The 27,950-nt window shown below is 43.7% G+C and overlaps 1 protein-coding gene across 1 annotated transcript; it reads right to left on the bottom strand.

Annotated features, from left to right (window-relative positions):
- Positions 1-140: 140 nt before the first annotated feature.
- On the bottom strand, positions 141-27,950 carry cd79b (CD79b molecule, immunoglobulin-associated beta). Its single transcript, XM_078424657.1, has 5 exons — positions 27,828-27,950; positions 17,860-18,159; positions 8,719-8,837; positions 7,279-7,332; positions 141-1,543 (listed from the first exon to the last, which is right to left on the bottom strand). Exons 1-5 carry the CDS (start codon positions 27,904-27,906, stop codon positions 1,448-1,450), a joined length of 648 nt encoding a protein of 215 aa, XP_078280783.1. The 5' UTR covers positions 27,907-27,950; the 3' UTR covers positions 141-1,447.

Genomic DNA, 27,950 nt, shown 5'->3' with positions numbered 1-27,950 from the left:
ACCATTAACTGAATAGATGGGATGGATAGGCCTGGCAATCTATGCCCAGTCTTTTTGTGGGCTGCATGATTTGTGGATGTTAGTCGAAAGGAAACAATGATTCACAAAACACTCGTTAATCCCTTCATGACAATAGAAGTATGCTTTATTTCAAGAAAGTCAAAAGCAACTAAATTATCAAATACCACAAAAGCCAACAAACTCCACAACTTTTCCTTTTCTACAGCCCAAAAAATAGCATTGACTGCAAGTGGAGACAAATATATTTGCAAATGAATACATTATCCATAATGACAGCAATATATTCCTACATCTATTTATACAAAATATACAAGGTGGAAAATTCTCTTAAAATAACTTGAAATGAATTCCAATACTGTTAAACTTAGTAAGCATGGTGTCACCTTTGGTTAAACCATTTGATTTAGTTAGTAAAAACTGATACCTGTCTACCATGGTGGAAGTTGAGGTAAAACAATAGAAAGCTAAGTAAATTACCAAATAAATAATATATCTCTGCAGTTCACTTTCACTTTAAAATGGATCCATTTAGAGTAGTCATATAGACTACACTTTGCTTTGAGTGTGGTTTATGAATGCCATGTTATGTTTGGATTGAGATGACGTTGCATACCCACGCAAATATCACCAACAGGTTTATGGTTTCACCTTCGTCATTTAAAGCATGCTCTAAACTATTGTATATTTTTGTCCGCATTAGATTAAGACAAAGGAATTAATTTTCTCCTCTTTGGATCCCTAAAGTAAGATGGTCAGATGATTATTGTTCCATTTTATAAACAATCTTGTTGACACAAATGAAACTTGGAATGGACCATCTTGTGTTTTGCGACACAATATAAAAGTATTCCTGTGCAATTTTCACTAAAGGTGTACATCCTTCATTATTTTGGCCTAGTTATGCATGAATTATGTCAGATAATATATATCTATATTTTGAGACTATCTATTATCTATATATAACTCTGACAGTTTACATCTCATAAAATATATCAATTTCTATAATCCTTTATTAAACTGTGCAGAATAATTTTCTATTGATTGGCAAATAGCACCATCAGAAAGATATATCTAATCTAATAGGCATTTTATTGTGCTGCCAATTCCCTTTTACATAAGGCCTCCTATTGTTGAAGAATTAAATCATGCAAAACCTGTGCAGATTTCATGAAACAATGGACGGGCAGGAAATAGTATACAGATCCTTTTCCCCGTGTTAGGGCTGGCATTCCAATTTGTGATCATGTTGTTTATTTACCTCCTCAGGATCAGTTGGGAAGCACATTCACTTCTGCAATCAATCCCTCAACCACATTTTACATGCTTTCGATCTTTCTGATGCCAATCATATCATTTTCACCAGGTTGTTATTTTTGCTGTCACATTGCTCAGGGGAACCATTGTGCCTTCATGATATGATTGTGCTTTACTCGTTGGGCTGCTCAGCAGTGGCACATTTGTCTTCCGTTGGTCTCATGTTGCCAATGTCCTCATACATGGCCGTCTGCATAACTTCTAAACCCTAGAACAAAACAAAACACCATTTTAAAAATAAATCATACTTTTGATAAAACACCAAACATGCAATTTATTCCTGCAACTTAAAATGATTCGGCATTATAGGGAATTGAGGGAATCGGTCATTTACATGCAGATGATATTAGTTTATCTTGGCATCTTGTTCAGCATGGACATTGCTGTGCTGTACTGTTCTATCTTCTGGACACTTCATGCATTAATGCCAATCTTATTCCAAAACTAAGTTCAGACACAGGATCAAGATATCTCTACTGATAACTAAAGAGTTACGATTACTGTCTGTTCACCATTGTTAAAGTCTGAATCCCAGTCCCAGTGGACACCTATACATATTTATAATTAAATTCTGAAGACTTATAAGAGAAAAAACCCGTTCCACCAAATGCTGAAGTAAATCAAAACTTTCAAGATTTTTTTCCAGAAAAAATCATATGAACATGTGTAATCCATAAAATTAAAGAAAATAGAACCATGCAACACAGGAACAGGCTCTTTGGCTCACAATGTCTGTGCCAAACATGATAGTCCAGAGCAAGTTTTCCCTGTTGTGAGGAATTAAGGCTCTTGTACTAAATTCATTCCTATACTATTTACGTGCAGCTGTTAACCTTTCAAAGGAAGGAAGAAATGTGAGGCAAACATATACAGCACAACTGAGAACTGTGCCAAATATATATGCACCAGAATGTAACATGCCGAGAAAACCAGGTTTGAAAGTGTTTTAATCAATATTTTTAATAATCTCAGTTAGATGCACTTGCTTGGAGGTAGAACTCACAGAGCGCTGTGTCGAGTTCAAAGACGCAGTATTGAAATAGGCCATCGTCCATACCATCGATCACCTGTTCACACTAGTTACGTTATCCCACTTTCACATCCTACACACTAGGTTCAATTTGCACAGACCAATTAACCTCCAAACCCTTACGTCTTTGGGATGTGGAGGGAAAGAAGAGCACCTGAGCACCCATACGGTCACAGGGAGAACGGGAAAACTCCACACAGACAGCACCCGAGGCCAGGATCGAGCCCGGGTCTTTGGCACTGTGAGGCAGAAGCTTCAGCAGCTGTGTCATTGTGGCCACCTGTGCACGAGACATTGTCAGCTAACAGCGACTGACTTAACATTTCCACTCCCCTTACCTACTCTAACCTCACCACCTCCAAACATACAGCCTTCCGCTCACTCTGCAACAATCCTGACATTATCATCAAACCTGCTGACAAGGGAGGTGCCATGGTAGACTGTCAAGTTGACCTCCACCGCACTGAGGCCAGGCGCCAGCTCTCAGACTCCTCCTCCAACCTATCCTTGGACCATGACCCCACAGATGAGCACCAGGCCACAATCTCATGGATCATCGCTGATTATGTGACTTCTGGCTGTCTGCCCTCCACAGCCCCGCTAAAATCCATAAATAGAACTGCCCTGGTAGTCCAATTGCTTCTGCGCGCTCCTGTTCCACTGAAATGATTTCCACATACCTCAACATCCTATCCCCCTGGTCCAATCCCTCCTGACCTATGTCCAAGATGCCACACACGCCCTTTGTATCTTTAATGACTGCCGTTTTCCAGGCCCCCACTCCCTCATCTTTACCATGGACATTCAGTCACTACACCTCCATCCCCCACCAGGAATGCCCTAAAGCCCTTTGTTTCTTCTTCGACTGCAGAGCCCACCATTTTCCCTCTGCCAACACTGTCCTCCATCCAGCGGAGCTGGTCCTCACCATTAACAAAATATGCAGGAAAGAACTGCAGGTGCTGGTTTAAATCGAAGAGAGACACAAAATGCTGGAGTAACTCAACGGGATAGGCAGCATCTCTGGAGAGAAGGTTTAACGGGTCTGGGTTAAGACGTGGTCGTAGAGTCGGAGGGTCTGAAGAAGAGTCTCGACCCGAAATGTCACCCATTCCTTCTCTCCAGAGATGCTGCCTGTCCCAGTTACTCCAGTATTTTGTGTCTTACCCTTAACAATTTCTCCTTCGACTCCTCCCACCTCCTCTAAATCAAGGCGTAGCTATGAGCACCCACATGGGCCCCAGTTATGCCTGCCTCTATACCCTACTCCCAAGTCCTCCATCTACGCCACATCTGTGCCCAAGATGAGTTCCATACCAAAACATCCGAGGTGTCCTCAGTTTCAGGGAACAGGGGTTCCCCTCTTATCATAGATGAGGCCCTCACATTGGTCTCCTTGGTGCCCCGCAGCTCTGCCCTTGCTCCCCCTCCCCCTAGTCGCAACAGGGACAGAGTCCCCCAAGTCCTTACCTTTCACCCCTCAGACGTCAAGCACAACAAATAATCCTCTGACACTTTCGTCACCTCCAACGGATCCCACCACTAACCACATCTTCCCATTTCCATGCCATTCCGCTTTCCGCAGTGACCGCTCCCTCTATGACTCTCTGGTTAACATATCCCTTCCCCCCAAACCACCCTCTCCCAGGTACCTTTCCCTGCATAATTGTCCATAACAGGACAATTATGCCCTGTCCCTGTCCTTTCCCTGTCCTGATACCTCCTCCCTCGACTCCATCCAGGGACCCCAGCAGTCCTTCCAGGCGAGGCAGAGGGTTCAATTGCACCTCCTCCAACCTCATCTACTGTATCCGTTGTTCTTGGTGTGGACTCCTATATATCGGCGAGACCAAGCACAGACTGGGCAATTGTTTCACTGAACACCTTCACTCAGTCTGCCTTGGCCTACGTGATCTCCCAGTTGCCAAGCATTTTAATTCCCCTTCCCATTTCCATACTGATCTTTCTGTCTTGGGCCTCCTCCACTGTCAGAATGAAATCACGTGCAAAGTGGAAGAACAGTAATTCATATTTTGCTTGGGCAGCTTAAACCCCAGCGGTATGAATATTGATTTCTCTAATTTCAGGTAGCCCCTAAATTCCCTCTCTCTCTGCCCCTCTCCCACCCTAGTCATCCAGTGTTTCCATCCATATCTCTCTCTGCTATTACCTCTTCCACAGCCATCAATGGACCAGGGTGAGCTCCACTTCTCCTTGGTCATCAGTGTCACACCTCTAGTTTCCCACTCCCCTGACTCTCAGTCTGAAGAAGGGTCTCGACCCAAAACTTCACTTTTTCTCCAGAGACGCTGCCTGACCCGCTGAGTTACTCCAGCATTTTGTGTCTATTGTCTGACTTTTCAACTGCTCTTTTTTAACAGACTGTAACGCAGCACACCAAGCCTGTCGGTTCCTAATCAGTGCCTTCTGTGTGTGGTATCCCTCACTGAGAAATCAGCTCTTAGTTTTGCAGAGCTATGACTCCACCAATGCTTTAGTGATGTAATTCACACCAGTATTTATATTATACAGCATTATGACATAATCGTGAATCTGTTAATGTACAGAAAATACACGTGCATCACAAATGATAGTGAGATATTTACACTATCTGATAAAGACAAACAAATACATTATAACTATATCAATTAACTAATTATAACTAATATTCTTCCTATTTTATACGGACATGTATATTATACATGTAGTACATGATGGATTGTTCTGTTGGTACAATGAAATTAAATGTAATGTAACCTATCTCTTTAAGACAAGGCAAATTTATTAAGAGTGTCAGGTCAATAAAGTGTTAATTGTTTTTCTGAAATGTTCTTTTGTTGATTGGCAGTAGTTTAAACAACACAACCTTTCACCTGTGTTGGTGGCCAGCGTTCGTTCAAAAGAAACCATGAGATGTTTGGAGTTTTACATCTTCTTTACTAGCTTTACTAGCTTTACAGAGCTCTGTTTATTGTTAGATTTCTTACAGACATGCTTTCTTACTCTTCCTTTATGCTTCATGCAATAAGGAGCAAACTTTGGTTTTGCATGGAATGGGAATATGGTGACACCACTATCATTCATTGGCCATCCCCAATTGCTGGGAAGAGGATGGGATGATGAGCTGTGTTCCTGTACTGCTTCAGTCAGTGAGCTGAAGATAGATGCATCAGTATTATTAAGTGAAGAGTTCCAGTACATTGACCAATGATGTTGAAAAATCAATGATGTTTTTCCATATCAGGGTTGAGGCAGAGGAAGCAAATAGAGTCATAGATTCACACAGCATGGTATCAGACTCTTTGGCCCAACTCATCCAGGATGACCAAGATGTCACTTGTGGGACATTCACATTTGCCCGTGTTTGTCCCATATTCGACAAAGTTGATGGGTCATTTGTCATATCTCACAGCATTGTCCCAATGTTCTTAAAGCTTTTGAAAATTTGTCATATATTAACACTCCAGATGTGGGATGTTTTTAAACGTGTGCTGACAAAAGCTCAGGATATGTACATTCCGTTATAGTGAAGGGCAAAGCATGCAAACGTAAGGAAGAAGGACAAGGGAAATTGAGGTATTGGTCAAAAACAAGAATGCATAGGACAGGTATAGGCAGCTGGGATCAAGTGCATTCCTGGAGGAGTTTCGAGAACTAAGGTGTAATCTGAAAAAGGAGATCAGAAGGGCAAAAAGGGGCCAGGAGATAGCTCTGGCGGGTAGCATTAAGGACAATCCTAAAAGATTTTATAAATACGTAAGGGGTAAAAGGGTAACTAGAGAGAGAGCGAGGCCTCTTAGGAATCAAAGCGGTCACCTCTGTGTGGAGCACAGGAGATGGGCAAGGTCCTCAATGAGTAATTCTCCTCTGTATTTACCGAGGAGAAAGACAGAAGGATGGAGGAACTTGGGGCAGTCAATGGAAATGTCCTGAGAGCAGTCAGTGTTACCATTAAAGAAGTACTGAAGGTATTATCGTGTATGAAGGTAGATAATTCTCCAGGGCCTGATCAGATATATGCGAGAACATTGTGGGAAACTAGAGAGGAAATTCCGGGAGCCCTGGTTGAAATTTACGAGTCGTTTTTAAATACAGGAGAGATGCCAGAAGACTGGAGGGTGACAAATGTTGTGCCTCTATCCAAGAAGGGACGCAGGGAAAATGCTGGGAACTATAGTCCGGTGAGCTTAACATTTGTAGTTGGTAAATTACTGGAGAGTGTTCTGAGGGATAGGTTATACAGGCATTTGGATGGGCAAGGGCCGATTTGGGATAGTCAGCATGGTTTGTAGGTGGGAGGTCGTGAATCACAAATCTGATTGAGTTTTTTGAAGATGTGACCAAAAAGGTCGATGAGGGCAGAGCTGTAGATGTTGTGTACAAGGACTTCAGTAAGGCATTCGACAAGGTTCCACATGGTAGGCTGCTCTGGAAGGTTAGATCGCGTACGATCCAAGGAGAGATAGCTGAATGGATAGCAAATTGGCATCATGGAAGGAAACAGAGGGTGATGGTGGAAGGTTGCTTCTCGGACTGGAGGCCTGTGACTAGTGGTGTGCCTTAAGGTTTGGTGCTGGGTTGAGAGGAAAAGATAGATCAGCCATGATTGAACGGCAGAGTAGATTTGATGGGCCAAATGGCCTAATTCTAGAACTTATTCATTTATAAAGTTCTATTCATTTGCAACTCAAATGTTTATTGAGATACTTCTTAAATGTGTGTTCTAGATTCCAATCACCCTCCAGCTGCCAGGCTACAGGATGATCAGGTTAAAATCGACTCCACAGGTTGACCCATGACCCATGCTTCGTGCAACTGATAAAAATGTTTATGCTTATTTTAATAGTATAAATAACATTTAGATCAATAGAATGGACATTGCTGAGATATAAAATACCCCCATTGTTTCATACCTCATACATATGGTCAGCCTCAGTTTCATCATTTTTATTTTTTGGCTGGTTGTTCTGTAAAGAATAAGAATGATTTTCATAACTTATTTGTTCTTTGCTGATTTGTAAGTTCAGGCCTTCAACAATTAAAATAAAGTCCTGGGTTAGACATGAGCAGAAGATGAATACTTCCAATATTAAATGGTATGGTACTTTATTGGTATATTTCTTTATTTGTCATATTTACCGAGGTACAGTGCAATTTATTTTTGTATACAGTTCAGTACAAGTATGTGACTCTATAAGCGCAGGCAGGTGAGACTAGTGTAGCTGGGGCATGTTGGCCGGTGTGGGCAGGTTGGGCCGAAGGGCCTGTTTCCACACTGTATCACTCTGTGACACTCTAAGTATCACTATCCATAAGCACTTAGATAAGCATCTCAGGATCTCAATGTATGGATCTGTGACAATCATTGCTGTGGAAAGCTGCCAATTCTGTGTTGAACGCTGGCATGTAACTGTCTAGATGCCAGTGAGCTGGGGTCTCTGCCACCATTGCATCTGACTGCAGAAGTCTCAAACCTGCTGACAAGTTGCAGCGGGCACATCTGCTAATGAACTCTGCCAGGCACAGGGCAGCATCATGGTAGAGCAGTTGTCACACTGCTCCAGCAATCTGGGCTCGATTTTGACCTCAGGTGCAGTTTGTGTGGAGTTTGCACGTTCTTCCTTTGACTAGATGGACAGGTGAGAAGGAAATAATTTGTGGAGTGAGTTTGATGGGATTACGCTAAGATCTGGCACAGACTCCATGCAACAATTGACATTCTATTTCCTTAAGGATATGAGTTAGCTGGCTATAGATAACTGGATGTGAATGGCGAGAAGGCCCTACTCAGTAAAACTATGGGCCGTCACTTATTAATATTTTGTTTTCAAATTTAGGTGAAATCTTACTTCCAAATACAGGTCCACCACCAATTTTCCAGCAACTGGTGGTCTGGCACCTCCTTTAATCCGGACAAAATTACGAGAGCGCACTTGAAATCCCCCCCTGGAAAGCCCCCCGAAACTGTGGTGGCTAGGCCGGGTGAGATGGTCACCCAGAAGTCTACTTCATCAGGACTTCTGCTGCCGATCGACGGGTTGAATTTGTCCCTGATGGCCGGTGCTCTGGAACTCTGGCCTGGCCAGAGCCAGCAGATCCATCCCCATAGCCGTCTTTGCGGGTCGGTATGTCGGCCCCTCGGCAGTACAGGCAGACCATTCTGGTACCATTCAACTCCTCTCAAAGGCCGTAACCTCTATCGGTCTAGCATAATTGATAATCCAGAAGGACTCTGGAAACACGGGTTCCGGAAAATCGGTGGTGGACCTGTACTATCTAACTGATCCAGGCAGTGAATAGAACTGGAAGGAGAAATGTTAAGTAGTTGGAAGGGATAATTGCTGTCTACTTACTTTGTCAAAGAACAACATTCCCGGCAAAGTGAGGCAAAGCATCAGCAGAATACCCTGGATTAAAATCAACATGTCTTTCATTGTGGTTGCAGTCTTCATTCTGTCCACTTCAGTGGTTTCTAAAGGGAAAATATGGAAAAGCATTTTTTACAACAGGACACCATTGCAATCAATCTCAGCACAATAAGTGAAGGTTGCTGACTGCATTTATCACAGATTTCTTCCTCCAGCTGATCTATTCCCCTACACCTGCATGATCCATTGATCAGTATTGTTGGCTACAACGCATAGAGTGTCATATCCCGCTACTCTATTGCTTAATCTATCATATGATTTCACCAGATCATACCTGTAATAGATTTACATTGTATTGTGGTGTTTCATGCCCTGCTTGTTCTTGTGAATGTGACAAGGGAAGAAACCAGACACAGAGTGCTGGAGTAACTGTGGGACAGGCAGCATCTCTGGAAAGGAATGGGTGACTTTTCGGGTCGAGACCCTTCTTCAGACACAACCCGTAATGTCACCCATTTCTTCTCTCCAGAGATGCTGCCTGTCCCGCTGAGTTACTCCAGCACTTTGTGTCTATCTTCGGTTTAAACCAGCATCTGCAGTTCCTTCCTTCACAAGAAACCATACACGTTCCTTCTGGATTATTTACCAAAGTGTTCAGGTGACTAATCTTTGCTTCTAGGGCAGTCCAGGCAGGTTGTAATTTCTGAAGGGACTGTACCTTCCTCAAGCATATTTGCATTTAAGCTCCACTGACACCTGCTACGCAGGAAGGTCGATAGAACAACTAATTATACACACAAGAGGAAATGTCTGTCAGGAGTTATTCAGACAAATCTTACGAGGTTTCTCAATTCTCTACTCTATCCCCAGACAGTGATTTGCAGGAAACGTGGTATTGACCATTTAGCCCATTTTCCTGGCATTTTGCGACATTTCTGGGTGGAAATCATGAGAGTTACAATGAACATTGTATTTCACTTAGTTACATGTCAAGAAAAAACTGACTCCATTGACTTCCATCCAAATGAAGAGGGGTTCTTGTTTCATTTGGGAGTTACAACTGATCGCTAAAGGTTTGCTTCTATTTATTGAAATTCTGTCAAGAGTATTTTTGTTAGATAATGCATGACAGAAATAGTTAGAGACAGACAGCACGGAAACAGGCCCTCCGGCCCAACTTGCCCATGACAACCAAGATGCCCCATCTACACTAGTCCCACGTGTCTGTGATTGGCACATATCCCTCTAAACCCTTCTTCAATGTACTAAACTCTACTTCAATGTACTATGCTGTTTGTGAGCTTTGTATCCACAGAAAGATTTCCCTAGAGATCTATCCAAAAGGGGATTGCATGTTGATTGATGTCACTGTACTTGCCCTGTGCCTGCCATCCACATTCATTCTAAAAACAAAGTAAATCCAGAAGCAAATCTCAGAGTGTGCCAGTTTGAACAAAGTGAGTCAGTGAAAAAAAACATGACTGGTAGAACTAATGTGAAAACATTGTGAAATCACCCACTTAGGTGCATAAAACAGAAAAGTATTTTGTAATTAGTGAGAGATTGATGTTCAATAGCACCATGGAGTTCTTACACACAAGTTATTGAAAGTGAACATGCGGGTCCAACAAGCGATAATAGAAGTAAATAGACTTTGAGTACAGAAGTAATGAAGTCTTGCTGCACAATGATGAGACTGCAACTAAAGTATAGGGTTGGTCTCTGGAAGGAATACATTTGCAATCCAGGGAGTGGAGTGAATGTTCACTTGACTGGTTCCAGGGATGGCAGGTTTGGTGAATGAGTTCATGTCATAGTAGGCCATGAGTAGGCCATTCGGCCCATTGAGTCTATTTCACCATTCAAACATAGCTGATCTATCTCTCCCTCTCAACCCCATTTTCCTGCCTCTTCCCTATAACTCCTCACATCCTCACTAATCATGAATCTGTCAATCTCTGCCTTAAAAATATCCAATGACAGCCTCCACAGCCTTCTGTGGCAATTAATTCCATAGATTCACCACCCTCTGACTAAAGGAACTCCTCCTCACTTCTCTTCTAACAGTATGTCCTTTTATTCTGAGGCCATGAAGAATTGAGTCTGTAATTGCTGCCAAAGGTGCATCAACAAAGTACTGAGTAAAGGGTCTGAATACTTATTGTGGTATTTCAGTTATTTCTTTTAAATTACTTTGCAAAAATTTCTGAACACCTGTTTTCACTTTTTTTTATTATGGGGTAGTGTGTGTAGATTGATGATTTAAAAAAAATAAATAATCCATTTTAAAATAAGGCTGTAACATAACAAAATGTGGAAAAAGTGAAGGGGTCTGAATACTTTCTGAATGCACTGTAGATACAAAGGCAATTGGTGCAGTAGTATGCCATTTGGCCCTTTGAGACAGCATTGCCATTCAATGTGATTCTGGTTGATTATCCACAATCAGTACCCCATTCCTGCCTTCTCCCCATATCCCTTGATTCCACTCGCCCTAAGAGCTCTATGTAACTCTTTTTTGAATGCATCCAGTGAATTGGCCTCCCCTGCCTTCTGTGGCAGAGAATTCCACAAATTCACAACTCTCTGGGTGAAAAGGCTTTTCCTCATCTCAGTTCTAAATAGACAATAGACAATAGGTGCAGGAGTAGGCCATTCAGCCCTTCGAGCCAGCACCGCCATTCAATGCGATCATGGCTGATCACACTCAATCAGTACCCCGTTCCTGCCTTCTCCCCATAACCCCTCACTCCGCTATCCTTAAGAGCTCTATCCAGCTCTCTCTTGAAAGCATCCAACGAACTGGCCTCCACTGCCTTCTGAGGCAGAGAATTCCACACCTTCACCACTCTAAATGGCCTACCCCTTATTCGTAAACTGTGGCCCCTGGTTCTGGACATCCCCAACATCGGGAACATGTTTTCTGCATCTAGCATGTCCAATCCCTTAATAAATTTATATGTTTTTATAAGACCACCTCTCATGCTTCTAAATTCCAGTGAATACAAGCCCAATCGCTCCATTCATTCATCATATGACAGTCCCGCCATCCTGGAATTAACCTCGGGTTAACCCCGGGTGCACTGGTTTCTTCCCGCATTCTAAAGACGTGTATGTTTGCAGATTAATTGACATCTTTAAATTGTCCTTAATGTGTAGGATAGAACTAGTGTATGGGTGATTGCTGGTTGGCATGGACGCCGTGGACCGAAGGGCCTGTTTCCAGGCTGTATTTCTAAACTAAACTATTAGAGTCTTTTTGGATTTTTCCCCGTGTTCTATTCTAAACCCAATAATCTCTCAATTAATGGACTTTAAGAACATTTTCTCTCTGATATTGTCATTGTTTCATGAAAAATTATATTGAAATGATGAATGAAGCTAAAAGAAGCGTACATTTGGTCGCTACCCAACCATCCATAGACAGATTTTACCTGACAGGTAAAGAAAGAAAGGCTCAAACATCGATGCTCCATGAATTTATAGTGGTGGAACAAAGGGAAATTACATACAACTTCTCACACAGAAACTAGCCGTTCAAATGGACAATGTTGGCATTTATACTGCAGTGAAGCCTCTTTCCATCACCCCCTTTCTAACCCAATCATATCTTTCTGCTCATGTTTATCTAGTTTATCATGGGCAGCACGACAGAACAGTGGTAGAGTTGCTGCCTCTGCGCTTCCAGTGCCGGAGACCCAGGTTTGATCCCGACCATGGGTGCTGTCTGTACAGAGATTGTATGATCTCCCCCTGACCTGCGTGGGTTTTAATAGAAACATAGAAACATAGAAAATAGGTGCTGGAGGAGGCCATTCGGCACCGCCATTCATTGTGTAATAGGGGGTCTCATCGATCCAGCACCGCCATTCATTGTGATCATGGCTGATCATCCACAATCAGTAACCCATGCTTGCCTTCTCCCCGTATCCCTTGATTCTGTTAGCACCAAGAGCTCTATCTAACTCTCTTTTCTCTTCATCCACTGAATTGGCCTCCACTGCCTTCCGTGGCAGAGAACTGCACAAATTCACAACTCTCTGGGTGAAAAAGTATTTTGCTCATCTCAGTTTTAAATGTCCTTGTGGTGGGACTCGGTACGGTCCAGCTCAGAATTAGACTAGACGCTGAACCCCAGCGATGATGGGAAACACGCTAGTGCCCTCTACCATTGTCGTTCGGGACCGGCTGCCTGGCCAGACTCCGCGTGGATGCAGGGCGTGGCCGCTGGGCCCTCCATGGCGCTGCCGACAGCCGATCGACCGAGGCACCGCCCTGCTACACCCTACAGGGTGCTGTGGATCCTCGAACCAGCGCGGCCATCTCCTGCCGACTGGCCAGCCACAGCTCGTCGGCGCGCTGCGCTAGCGCCAGTGGGGCATCGAACTTCGCCCCGGAGAGGAGCAGGCGGATGCCGTTTGGCAACTGCTGAAGGAATGCGTACTCAAAAAGCAGGCTGGGCTGGTGGTCGTCCATGAGCGTCAGCATCTCGCTCATGAGGGCCGACGGCTTCCGATCGCCGAGCCCGCCCATGTTCAGGATCCGTGCCGCTTGCTCCATGCGGCTGAGCCCGAAGGTGCGGAGGAGCAGCGCCTTGAGGCCTTCATATTTGCCGGCCGCCGGGGGATCACGCAGGTATGGCACGACCCGACCGGCCATTTTCTGGTCGAGCACCGACGACGCAGTAATAGGGGGTCCCGTCGACCGTGATCCCGCGGATGAAAAATTGTGCCTTGGCCGGCTGGAACCATACCTGCGGCTGAGAGGTCCAGAAGGTCGGCAGTTTCAAGGCGACCGTGTTCAGTTCGGCCAGAATGGCGGGTTGGCCGCTGGGATGCATATTCTGCTCCAAAATGACCAATTTGGAATGTCGGGGTCACCAATGTGGCGGGACTTGGTACGGTCCAGCTCAGAATTAGACTAGTCGCCTTGTAGGAAGGTTTTATTTTCACAGCAAACGAACAGCACACACCCAAAGCACTCTCTCTCTCTCCTCACACACTCCAAGCACTCCTCGTGACCGTATCCCCTTATTACCAAAACCCGCCCCTCGTAAACTCCGTGCCGAGGGTTCGATCAGGGAGTGGTCAAACACTCAGGTGGCGCCACTGCCTCGCCTTTATTATTAGACTGTGGCCCCTGGTTCTGGATTCCCCCAACATTGGGAACATTTTTCCTGCATCTAGCTTGTCCAGTCCTTTTCTCAGAGATCTTCGGTTTCCTCCCACACTCCAAAGACGTACAGGTTTGGAGGTTAATTTGCTTGGTCAATTCACTTTTCCCTCAATATCTTTTATTTGTAAGATTGAGACGTGAACTTTGCACAGCTCTGCAGGTTTGGTGTAAGCAACATCATAAGATTTTCTCGTCATGTCAATTCCATCCACCCATAATTGAACTTTGCACATTAGAACCTAATTTAATGCTCAATTTAAAAATGGTCCTAAACTTTCCCGTAATGCACAGAATTGCTAGGGCAAACATATTGAAGCAGATCATAAACATCAAACAAATGAAAGATTTAAGAATTAGCATGGTAAAAACCTAGATTTGATTAAAAGTTTGATGTTCAATTCAGTTGATTTAAATCGTTAAACATTGAAAGATGAAGGTGTCAGTGTAAACTTGCAGCCCGTGACTTGCATGTAATCAGCTGCCCACTATGAAAGCAGTTGATCTTGAAGGCAGAGGAAATGAAAATTAAGGCTTCTTTCATAATCGCAACTGAACAGCTGAGTCTCAAGCCTCAACGTTTTCTTGGTTCAGTCAAAATGTTATCAACCTGTGAAGTACAGAGAAGATTTATGAGTCTGAAGAAGTCTGAAGAAGGGTCTCGACCCAAAACATCACCATTCCTTCTCTCCGGAGTTGCTGCTTATTCCACTGAGTTACTCCAGCTTTTTATGCCTTTTTCAGTTTATACCAGCATCTGCAGTTCCTTCCTCCAGATTTATGAGGATGTTGCCAGGACCTGACGGTCTGTGTAGGCTGGAACTCTATTCCTTGGAGCGCAGGAGATTAGGGGTAATGTTATCGAGGTGTATAAAAACATTAGAGGAATAGATTGGGTAGAAGCACAGAGTCTCTTTCCCAGAGTAGGGGAATAGAGAACCAGAGGACCTAGATTTAAGGTGAGTGGGGAAAGATTTAATAGGAACCTGAGGGGTAACTTTTTCACACAAAGGGTGGTGGGTGTGGAACGAGCTGCCAGATGAAGTAGTTAAAGCAGGGATATTGCAACATTTACGAAACAACTAGACAGGTACATGGATAGGACAGGTTTAGAGGGATATGGGCCAAACGCAGGCAGGTGGGACTAGTGTAGATGGGAGGTGTTGGTCGTGTTGGCAAGTTGGGCTGATGGGCCTGTTTCCACGCTGTGTGACTCTATGACTGTTAACCTTATTTCTCTCTCTGCCTGAACTGCAGTTTGCAGTTTTATTTGTTTAAGTTTGCGGATTGACAAAGTCTACAATTTTTGCTGCTTTCAAGGGCACAGATCAAACCTATCTAGTTGCAATTTGCTTCCCAGCTGAGGCGCAATGTAAACAGTAAATGATATTGAAAGTAATACTTTTTAATGGAACATTTTCTGATTGTACTGTTTTGATAGAAGGTTGGAAGGTGTTGGAATAATGACTCGGATTTTATTTAGTGACATCATTTAGTGACACCATGAGTATAATTAAACTAGACGTCTGAAGAAGGGTCTCGACCCGAAACGTCACCCATTCCTTCTCTCCTGAGATGCTGCCTGACCTGCTGAGTTACTCCATCATTTTGTGAAATAAATACCTTCGATTTGTACCAGCACCTGCAGTTATTTTCTTAAACTAGACGTCTAATTATCCGACTATTTTGAAATTTCAGTGGTTTGGCATCTGGCTTGTAACGTGATGTTCCTAACATCCCCTTTAAACTCACCCCCTTTAAAGTGCCCTATTCCTCACCTCCTTCTAAACTCACCAGGGCACTCTATCCTGCACTCATTTTAAACTAACCTGGCCCTGGCTCCCCAACTCGGCCCTATTTGGAGAAATCCCTATAAACTCATTGGAGACACACTTCACATACTTCTTTTAAACTTCTGTACGAAACAATTTCATTTAGAATTTGTTTTCTGTGCTCCCATTACATTTATTGAATCCCATTTCCTGCACACTCTAAACTCACTAAAGCTTTCTTTCCCTTACTTTCCTTAAATTTAGAGGGTTTACTGGATAATTTATTACAATGCTACTGGAGTCCCTGCCTCATAGTGATAGAGACCCAGGTTTGATCCTGACCTCGGGTGCTGTCTGTGCGGAGTTTGCACGTTCTCCCTGTAACTGCATGGGTTTCATCCGGTGCTCCTGTTTCTCCCCACATCCCTAAGATGTGTGGTTGTGTTGGTTAATTGGCCTCTGTAAATTGCCTCCAGTATGCAGGGGGTGGATGCAAAATTGGGATAACATAAAACTAGTGTGAACAAATGATGGATGGTTGGCATGGATTTGGTGGGCCGAAGGGCCTGCTTCTATGCTGTATTTTTGAAATCAAATCAAAATGAATGAAAAAACAATGTGTTTGGATATCAATAGCAGTAAAATCCAATAATTGTCCAATCTGCCATCAGAGCACCACCAAAATCCTGAGCCAGCTGGATTCGTTGAATTTAAAATCCAGTGTTAATCCATCAAATTTGGAGACTGGCAGGTTTTCTCAACTGTTGGATTTTGACACTGAACATACAATTATTTTGCCTTTTAAAAAAAAAAGTTTATACAGCGGTGTCACAAAATTCCTTGTGAACCAGATGAGTTTAAATGAAATCCTTGAGATTACAGGGAGTGGTGCAATGGGGGCTGTTGTGGTGACAGGAGCAGGCAAATGAGATGACACTGAACAATCGGGATTGCCAAACAATGGGGACAGCAGTTGCTACAACAACCTGTGCTGCTGACCGAAACCTTCACCTTGTGAATGATGGTGACACAGTCCCGTTGTACTTTACTTTATTCCAATTTGCACATTTTCATTGCTATTTTCAATTTACATTGAACAGCATCACCACAAGTGTTTTCCCTGAATTGCAGTTTTACTCTAACCTAACCATTAGAGTCATAGAGTCATAGAGTGATACAGTGTGGAAACAGGCCCTTCTGCCCAACTCACCACACCGGCCAACAATGTCCCAGCTACCTTGGTCCCACTTGCCTGCGCTTGGTCCATAACCCTCCAAACCTGTCCTATCCATGTACCAGTCCAACTGTTTCTTAAATGATGGGATAGTTCTAGCCTCAACTACCTCCTCTGGCAGCTTGTTCCATACACCCACCACACTCTATGTGAAAAGGTACCCCTCAGATTCCTATTAAATCTTTTCCTCTTCACCTTGAACCTATGACCTCTGATCCTCGATTCCCCTACTCTGGGCAAAATACTCTATGCATCTACCCGATCTATTCCTCTCATGATTTTGTATGCCTCTATAAGATCTCCCCTCATCCTCCTATGCTCCATTGAATAGAGACCCAGCCTACTCAACCTCTCTCTGTAGCTCACACCCTCTAGTCCTGGTAACATCCTCGTAAATCTTTTCTGAACCCTTTCAAGCTTGTTGCTGATCGGTGACGACACAGGTCCACCACCGATTTTCCAGCAACTGGTGGTCTGGCACCTCCTTTAATTTGGGCAAAATTACGAGAGCACACTCAAGATCCCCTCAGGTAGTTTCGCCAAAAACTAGGCACCTAGGTGCTGTCTGTATGGAGTTTGCACATTCTTCCTGTGACTGTGTGGGCTTTCTCCGGCTGCTCTGATTTCCTCCCACACTCTAAAAATATGAAGGTTTGTAGGTTATCTGGCTTCGGTAAAATTTCAAATTGTCCCTAGTGTATAGGATAGTGCTAAGTGAACAGGGACTGCTGGTCGACGCGGGCTCGGTGGGCCAAAGGGCCTGTTTCTGCGCTGTGTCTCTAAACTAAACTAAACTAAAAGCAAAGAGGAATTCATGGAAAACAAATATAGTTGCTCGTGTTGGAACATGCATGAGTTATGAAAGGAACAATATTAACTCAAAGATGTGTATTATAAAAATGTTAACACAGCAGGTGAGCACCCATATCGGTTATTGCTTTTACTTACTTGGTTGCACACTCACTTCTGCCGCACACTGGACTGTCGAACTGGTGTCCGTTTGCAATTTGCAGTAGTAAATTCCTGAATGAAATTTGTTTGCATTGACGATTCTCAGCGAGGCTACACAGTTGTTGTTCTTTGAGCTTCTCAATTCAATGGGGGGATCTCCGTGTTTATACCATTTGATGTGGCACTTATTGTCACCAGACATGTTGACAAAGGAACACCGCAGAGTCACATTGTTTCCTTTGGTAACAGCACGGTGCGGCTCAGAGTACATGACCTTCGGCTCCTGACATAACACACCTGAAAGCAAAACAGACAATACACATGTATTTCTTTCCTGCTATTATTTATTGTAATAGAAGTCGATTTGCCACCACCAGATTTTCGCACATTATTGGTGACTAGGCTAATTAGATTAGTTGTGTATAATAATCTTTTAAAAATCAGTCTGAAGAAGGGTCTCGACCTGAAATGTCGATCAGTCTGAAGAAGGGTCTCGGCCCGAAACGTCACCCATTCCTTCTCTCCTGAGATGCTGCCTGACCCGCTGAGTTACTCCAGCTTTTTGTGATACATAGAAACATAGAAAATAGGTGCAGGAGGAGGCCAGGAGGAGGGGGGTTGGAGGTGTAAATGGCATTCTGAATGGAGCCTGGGTGGTGTGGTGGAGGAAGGGCGAGGTTAAGAAATGTTACCTAGGGACAGGGCCTGGAGGAGGAACATTAGTTGGGAACAGTGCGGTGCAGAGGAGAGGTTGATGGTAGGAAACAGAAACATAGAAACATAGAAACATAGGTGCAGGAGTAGGCCATTTGGCCCTTTGAGGCAGCACCGCCATTCGAAATAATCATGGCTGATCATCCAAAATCAGTACCCCGTTCGAGCTTTTTCCCCTAAGAACTAAATCTAACTCTCTCTTGAAAACAAGAGAGATTGAAGCCTAGAAACATAGAAACATAGAAACATAGAAAATAAGTGCAGGAGGAGGCCATTCAGCCCTTCAAGCCAGCATCGTCATTCATTGTGATCATGGCTGATCATCCACAATCAGTAACCCGTGCCTGCCTTCTCCCCATATCCTTTGATTCCACTAGCCCCTAGAGCTCTATCTAACGCTCTTAAATCCATCCAGTGACTTGGCCTCCACTGCCCTCTGTGGCAGAGAATTCCACAAATTCACAACTCGCTGGGTGAAAAAGTTCCTTCTCACCTCAGTTTCAAATGGCCTCCCCTTTATTCTAAGACTGTGGCCCCTGGTTCTGGACTCCCCCAACATTGGGAACATTTTTCCTGCATCTAGCTTGTCCAGTCCTTTTATAATTTTATATGTCTCTATAAGATCCCCTCTCATCCTTCTAAATTCCAGTGAATACAAGCCTAGTCTTTTCAATCTTTCCTCATATGACAGTCCCGCCATCCCAGGGATCAATCTCGTGAACCTATGCTGCACTGCCTCAATTACAAGGATGTCCTTCCTCAAATTAGGTGACCAAAACTACACAATACTCCAGATATGGTCTTACCAGGGCCCTATACAACTGCAGAAGAACCTTTTTACTCTTATACTGAAATCCTCTTGTTATGAAGGCCAACATGCCCTTAGCTTTCTTCAGTGCCTGCTGTACCTGCATGCCAACTTTCAGTGACTGGTGTACAAGGACACCCAGGTCTCGCTGCACTTCCCCCTTACCTAACCTGACACCATTGAGATAATAATCTGCCTCCTTGTTTTTGCCGCCAAAGTGGATAACCTCACATTTATCTACATTATACTGCATCTGCCATGCATTTGCCCACTCACTCAACCTGTCCAGGTCACCCTGCAACCTCCTAACATCTTCATTGCAGTTCACACTGCCACCCAGCTCTGTGTCGTCTGCAAACTTGCTAGTGTTACTTCTAATTCCTTCGTCCAAATCATTAATATATATGGTGAATAGTTGTGGCCCCAACACCGAGCCTTGCGGCACTCCACTCGCCACTGCCTGCCATTCTGAAAAGGACGTTTACTCCTACTCTTTGCTTCCTGTCTGCCAACCAATTCTCTATCTATGTCAACACTCCACCCCCAATACCATGTGCTCTAATTTTGCTCACCAATCTCCCATGTGGGACCTTATCAAAGGCTTTCTGAAAGTCTAGATACACTACATCCACTGGCTCCCCTTCATCCATTTTACTTGCCACATCCTCAGAAAATTCCAGAAGATTAGTCAAGCATTATTTCCTTCATAAATCCATGCTGACTTGGACTTATCCTTTTACTGCTATCCAAATTCACCGTTAAGACCTCTTTAATAATTGACTCCAGCATCTTCCCCACCACCGATGTCAGGCTAACTGGTCTGTAATTCCCCGTTTTCTCTCTCGCTCCTTTCTTGAAAAGTGGGATAACATCAGCTATCCTCCAATCCACAGGAACTAATCCTGAATCGATTGAACATTGGAAAATGATCACCAATGCGTCCACTATTTCCAGAACCGCCTCCCAGAGTACCCTGGGATGCAGACCATCAGGCCCAGGGGATTTATCATCCTTCAGCCCCATCTGTCTACCCAATACTATTTCTCGCCTAATGCAAATTTCTTTCAGTTCCTCTACCCCCCTAGATCCTCTGTCCTCCAGTACATCTGGGAGATTGTTTGTGTCTTCCTTAGTGAAGACAGATCCGAAGTAACTGTTCAACTCTTCTGCCATGTCCTTGTTACCTATAATAATTTCACCCATGTCTGCCTTCAAGGGACCCACATTTGACTTTGCTACTCTTTTTCTCTTAACATATCTAAAGAAGCTTTTACTGTCCTTCTTTATATTCTTGGCCAGCTTCCCCTCGCACTTCATCTTTTCAGCCCGTATTGCCCGTTTTGTTACCTTCTGTTGTCCTTTGAAAGTTTCCCAATCCTCTGGCTTCCGGCTACTCTTTGCTGTGTTATACATCTTTTCTTTTAGTTTTATTCCATCCCTAACTTCCCTTGTCAGCCACGGTTGCCTCCTACTCCCCTTAGAATCTTTCTTCCGCTTTGGAATTAAATGATCCTGCATCTTCCGGATTATGCCCAGAAATTCTTGCCATTGCTGTTCCACCGTCAATCCTGCTAGGATCCCTTTCCAGTCTACCTTGGCCAGCTCCTCTCTCATGCCTTCATAGTCCCCTTTGTTCAACTGCAACACTGACACTTCCAATTTAACCTTCTTCCTCTCAAATTGCAGATTAAAACTAATCATATTATGATCACTACCTCCAAGCGGCTCCTATACCTCGAGTTCTCTTATCAAATCTAGTTCATTGGACAACACTAAATCCAGAATTGCCTTTTCTCTGGTAGGCTCCAGCACAGGCTGCTCTAAGAATCCATCTCGGAGGCACTCTACAAACTCTCTTTCTTGGGGCCCAGAACCATCATGATTTTCCCAGTCTACCTGCATATTGAAATCCCCCATCACCACAGTGGCATTTACTTTGTTACATGCCAGTTTTAACTCCTGCTGTAACTTACACCCTACATCCGGGCTACTGTTTGGGGATCTGTAGACAACTCCAATTAGTGTCTTCTTACCTTTACAATTCCTCAACTCTATCCACAGCGACTCTATCTCATCAGTCCCTGGAATTCTCTGCCTCAGAAGGCAGTGGAGGCCAATTCTCTGAATGCATTCAAGAGAGAGCTAGATAGAGCTCTTAAGGATAGCGGAGTCAGGGGGTATAGGGAGAAGGCAGGAATGGGGTACTGATTGAGAATGATCAGCCATGATCACATTGAATGGCGGTGCTGGCTCGAAGGGCCGAATGGCCTCCTCCTGCACCTATTGTCTATTGTCTATTGCCTATGACACCTCTGTTGCTGAGGGACTGAATTTCATCCCTCACCAACAGAGCTACCCCACATCCTCTGCCCACCTGCCTGTCCTTTCTATAGGATGTATAACCCTGAATATTCAGTTCCCATGCCCGATCCTCCTGCAGCCACGTCTCTGTAATCCCTACAATGTCATATCTACCAATCTCTAACTGAGCCTCAAGCTCATCTACTTGGAAAATAGACAATAGGTGCAGGTTTAGGCCATTCGGCCCTTTGAGCCAGCACCACCATTCAATGTGATCATGGCTGATCATTCTCAATCAGTACCCCGTTCCTGCCTTCTCCCCATAACCCCCTGACTCCGCTATCCTTAAGAGCTCTATCTACTTCTTATACTTCGCGCATTCATATACAATACAATGCAAAAATCGACCTTTCACATCGATTTCCATTACACTTGGCCATACTCTCCTATCCCTTTGGGATCACTGCCTCACTGAAAAAGATTGCTCAGATGTTGAGATCTGGTTTGATGTGATCTTCATCAGATCCAGAACCAGTTAGGAGGAAGAGATGGATGTTTGATCGCCAGATTTCAAGACACAGCATAGAAACAGGCCCTTCCTGCCCAGTTACGCCAACCATCGATCTCCCATTTACACTAGTTCTATGTCATTCTGCTTTCTCACCCACTGCCTATGCACTAGGGATAGGGTTGCTAACTGTCCCGTATTAGCCGGGACATCCCGTATTTTGGGCTAAATTGGTTTGTCCCATACGGGATCGTCCTTGTCCTGTATTAAGTCCGGGGGCTCTGTAGGCCCGGACGCTGTAGGCCTGGAGGCTGTAGGCCCGGACAGTGTAGGTCCGGACAGTGTAGTAGGAAAAAAACTGCAGATGCTGGTTAAAATCTGTGTCTACCTTCTAGGCAGTGTAGGTCTGGACACTGTAGGCCCGGAGGCCCGGGCGCCGCCTAATGGAGGTTGCGTAGCAACCCGCCTCCCGGCCCGGGCGGCCGCCATTGGTGGAGCAGGAGCACATGGCCGTTGGCTGGGTGAGGTCACGTGGGGTGCAGGGTGGTGACGTCACCTTGTCCCTTATTTGGGAGTGAGATAGTTGGCACCCCAAACTAGGGGCAATTTAATGAGGCAAATTAACTTACAAACCTGGACATCTTTGAGATGTGGAAGGAAACTGGTGCATCCAGAGGAAACCCACAAAGTCTCAGAGAGAATGTGTAAATTGCACACACAGACAGCACCCGAGGTCAGGATCGAACCCAGGTCTCTGGAGCTGTGTGGCAGGAACTCTACCTGCTGCACCACTGTGCTGCCCAGGTTGTTGAGGTGAGACAGGGATGGTCACCTGAGTTAGGAGTGGGGAAACATCAAGCAGTGTATTTTATTTGTAATAATTAAAGGGGCACACTTGGCTCAGATTCCCATGGCAGGGCTGCACCCAGCTGCAGATTCCCATGGCAGGGCTGCACCCAGCTGCAGGTGATCCCCTTTAAAGACCACTCCTTCAGGTCCCTGGATTGAGGTCACCCACTGCACAATTGATGCCGATAGATTTGGAATGTATTATGACTGGGAGTCCCTGGCCAAATGTTCCTTGCATAATGATTTCAGCTTGAAGTGGTAGTAAGTTGATCCTCTGAAAATAAATGGTGATTACATTTTCTCTCAGTTTAAGTTCCGCATGCAGCCCTGGAGGAAGGAAGACAGTATAATCAAAGCAATGCATTGCAGATTTGCAAGATGATTCCCACCTAATGCATTTGATCTAGCTTTATCCAATTGTTCTACACACCTGTGTGGAACAAGTGGGCAGTGAGAAGGTATGATTCAGTTGGTGTCAAATAACAATACTAGCAAATGGCTGCTTAATGAGTGACTATGATCATGCAGCAAACTTGTGTAGAATGCATGATAGTGTTTAGCATTTGATAATGTGGCAATGCTGGGATGTAATCTGTGGATGATCTGTAAACTTGAAGAGTGATTGTTGTAGGTAGCTGTACATTTTCCCTTTCTGATTTATCCATGTTCGAGTGATGGAATGCATATGAGGATTGGGTGAGAATGTGATACAATTGAGCTGTATGTGAGTACAACAAAAAACACAAAGTGCTGGAGTAACTCAGTGGGTCAAGCAGCATCTCTGGAGAACATGGATAGATGATGGTTCCAGTTGGGTCCCTTTTTGTAAAACAACATCGACAATTCTTTGTTTCTCTAAATGTGAGCACATTAAGAGAATGTCAACAACCATTGTTGACCACAATGATCAACAAATATTTCCTTCAGTTACTGCCAAGGTTTAATCACAGGTGAAGCAGTGTTTATTCTTTCTGTTGTCTCTGGGCTACTTTTCAATTGGGTGGGGAATCAGGGAATGTTCCATTGCTGTGTGGAGGAAGGAACTGCAGATGCTGGTTTACATCGAAGATAGACACAAAATGCTGGAGTAACTCAGCAGAAAAGGCACCATCTCTGGAGAGAAAGAATTGGAGATGTCTCAGGTCGAGACCCTTCTTCAGATTCAAGCAGAGTAGGTGCTCCATTACTGTGTGTACTGGTATTCAGAGCTACATCGTCAACTCACTTCAGGTTTGCACTGAGACCACAGAATGTTGTCTCTTGGGCAGAACCAACAATGACGCAAGGTCACAGATGCACAAAAAAGTTATGTTCAGCCAGGAACTTTTTAAAACTCATGCTGCACAGAGATATCTCCTGCTGCTTCCTGTCCATTTGCACAGGAATCACTGTTTACTGAGCTGTAGCTTGAGGCGTCTTCTTGTATCTGATCTAACATGGTTCAAAAAGCTGCAGAAAAATTGTTATCAGTTCCAGTACTATGAAATTTACAAATCAGTAAATGCATCTGTTTTTTTCTACTGTGGCATCTTCCTGTTTGCTACAATTGTAAGGTGTTCATGTTGAAATGTTTTTCATATTTTGGATCAATAATTATGCTGAACATTTACAGGAAGAAAACAAAGATGTGTCAAAAATCTTTTGGACAAAAAAGCAAAATTGCTTCTTTAATACCCAAGACTGTGTTGTGTTCCCTGATGCAGATTTTAGTTTTTTTGGATTAGAGATACAGCATGGAAACAGGCCCTTCGGCCCACTGAGTCCGTGCCGTTCAGCGATGTCCGTACACTAACACTATCCTCCACTCACTTGGGACAATTTACAATTATACCAAGACAATTAGCCTACAAACCTGTACCAGTATGTATTTTGGGAGAAAACCTGAGATCCTGGAGAAAACCCGTGCAGTCACAGGGAGAACGTACAAACTTTGTATAGATAGCACTTGCAGTCAGGATCAAACACGGGTCTCTGGCGCTGTAAGGCAGCAATTCTACCGTGCCACCCTAAATTCGTTCGCAATTGCTGAGATAACTTGCTGGAGTTGTAGTCATCATCCAGACACTTCAACAATTGGGTCAGAAATGAATTAATAGGAATAAGAAAAGATTATTTAATACCGAGAGACAGTTTCAGAAGGGGAGAAGAAAGCTGGAAAAGGGGAGAGGCAGGACAAAACATGGCAGGTAGGTTGACACAGGTGAGGGGGGTGATGGGCAGATAGTTGGAACAAAGGCCAGAGATAAGAACGGAAGGTATGATACAGATTTGAAGAGTTGCGGATTGTGAAGCCAGAGGGTGGAGAGTAGCAGGATTGGGTTTGGGTGGAGGAGAGCAATAGGTGGATGGAAGGGGCGGTTTAGACTGGGTGGGGGGAAAGGTAAGGGGGTGGGGTGGGGGTGGTCTGGGAGTTGGGGGTTAGGGAGAGGAAACCGAACGATGGAAAATGCAATGTTCATACCGTTGGGTTGTAAGTGACCCTGTTTATGTGAGAAGTAGCTTTTGGTACTTCCCTTGTGGGGAAAAGAATAAACCTGAAGGTCCAGTGGTTGGTATTATTAAACCAAGAGAAGGGATTACTCTATAGTGCCCTGAACATCTTATATCTGAATTTGCAAAACAAAAAAAGATGAACCTTAAATTCTTTGCTTGCTTGAAGACTGAAATACGTGGAAATGCAGCTCCATGTGGGTGCAGCCTACAATATCCCATGTACTTTTGAATCATAAAGCTAGGGCTTTCTGAAAAATTAAATCACGAAACTGCGTGTTCAGTGCACCTTGCACACAAAGTGGAAACTTTGGTGTGAGATACCTCACCAAGGCAGGAGCTTTAGTTTAGTTTAGAGATACAGCGCACAAACAGGCCCTTCGGCACACCGAGTCCACATCGACCAACGATCACCTGCACATTAGTTCTATCCTATACACAAGGGACAATTTACAGAAGCCAATTAACCTACAAATTTGCTCATCTTTGGAATGTGGGAGGAAACCGGAGGACCTAGAGAAAACCCACGCGCTCACGGGGAGCACGTGCAAACTCCGCAGACCGCACTCATAGTCGGCATTGAACCCAGGTCTCGAGCATTGTGAGGCAGCAACTCTACCACTGTGACGCCCTTTACAGGCAGTGGATTCTGATGAGAAATTTCCTATGTCTCCATGAACACACATGAGCAAGGATCACCATATTTGGACTCCCCACAAAGAAAAAAGAAAGAACCTTTGAGATGGTAGTCACTGGAACCATTAAATATGATTCAAGGTCTCGTTTCATTGCTGGATTTGTCCTCAGCAGATTAGATGAGAACAAGCCCTGTGACTCAAACTGAAGCAGGTGGTGACTCTTTGATTCAGGCTTGCTCCTTCATTCTAGGTGCATACCATTTTCTAAACACGTATTGGTTCTAGAAAATTGCAACCGGAATGTCAATTATGTGTTTCATGCTCATAACGTTACTGCCACATAGTCAGTACCTTTATGCATCAGTGTGTCACAGGGATGAAATGCATACTGTAATTCACTGAAGCATGCTGCATGCACACAGCACAGGATAGATTAGACTGAACCAAAAGACCTGCAGAAATTAACACTCCCTTGTATCTCATATGCACATAGAACTGCTGCCAGTATCACTGATAAATGTTTAGGTAAATAAAATATCTCTTGTGCAGGGGATAAAATGTTGTCTGATGACAATACTATTATTGTCAAACTGTTTACTTGAATTTTTACTACAGTTGTTGTTGGGGTAGACTTTATAACTGTTATTGTAATTATAACAGTAATTACAATATACTTTATAAGAGCAATTCCAATTTGGAAAGGGCTTAATTGGCAGTAAAACACTTAGCACCAACCTAAGTAATGCAAAAAAACCCTACACATACACAAGTGTCTCTATTTTTCTACATCCCCTTCAGTGTCTGTGTAGAACTCTCAGGCAGCTTGCAAACAATGTCTTCTGAATGAAGCATTAAAAATCCATGAAAGTCACAGCACCGCAGTGACAATTTTCCCGTTGTTTTTCACAAGTTCATGTTACAGGTGTAGAATTAGGCCATTTGGCCCGTCGTGTCTACTCTGCCAATCAATCATGGCTGATCTCTGCCTCCTCATCCCATTTTCCTGCTTTCTCCCCATAACCCTTGACACCCGTTCTAATCATGAATTTGTCTATCTCTGCCTTAAAAATATCCACTGACTTGGCCTCCACCGCCCTCTGTGGCAATGTGTTCCACAGATTAACTACCCTCTGACTAATGAAGGGTCTCAACAAAATAGGTAGGCCAATGTTACAATATTGGAAAATAAAGAAACCTAGGATAAACTTAGCCTGAAATGTATTGAACAGCTAAAATGCAGGAAACATTTATTAGACCAGTCAGAGTAGGAAAATATCTTCTGTGCACAAAAGCTAGCTGACCTGATGCCTATTGCCTGTACTTCCTGTTTTTATGTTTGGACTGATTTACTATGAGTAGCCGAAGGATCGGAAAATGTATAATTTTAACTTGTATAATTCTGTCTTGAGCCAAATATTAAGTGTTGTACGACAGCACCATTCACGAGCCAACAATCTGACATATTATGAGCTGCAGATACATACTGAATTACATTTGCAGAAAACCTTTGTTAATTTATAAACATGGACAGATTAGACTGAACAAAAGACATGCAGAAATTACCACTACTTTGCATCTCAAATAAACTTTCAGTGTTTCAAGAGCAAATATTATTTTGGAAAGATGATAAGTTGAAAATACAGAAAGAGGCACTTACCAAATATCGAACTTGTAAAGGTGAGCATGAAGATCATGATATTTAATACCAGACATGATTTCCCAGTAAAGAAAGCCATTGAGTAATCGAATCAATAAATGTAATGACAACTGTTTCCGCTTG

Source organism: Rhinoraja longicauda, chromosome 29 (assembly GCF_053455715.1).
Source record: "Rhinoraja longicauda isolate Sanriku21f chromosome 29, sRhiLon1.1, whole genome shotgun sequence".
Lineage (NCBI taxonomy): Eukaryota > Metazoa > Chordata > Chondrichthyes > Rajiformes > Arhynchobatidae > Rhinoraja > Rhinoraja longicauda.
This window is presented reverse-complemented; position numbering and strand designations above follow the sequence as displayed.

Excerpts from the sequence above, each read along its gene's own strand:
- cd79b (XM_078424657.1), bottom strand. The coding sequence starts at position 27,906 with ATGGCTTTCTTTACTGGGAAATCATGTCTGGTATTAAATATCATGATC. Across the intron at positions 18,160-27,827 it reads CTTTACAAGTTCGATATTTG|GTGTGTTATGTCAGGAGCCG; the intron begins GTAAGTGCCTCT and ends TTTTGCTTTCAG. Across the intron at positions 7,333-8,718 it reads GAATGTTGTTCTTTGACAAA|AACAACCAGCCAAAAAATAA; the intron begins GTAAGTAGACAG and ends TATTCTTTACAG.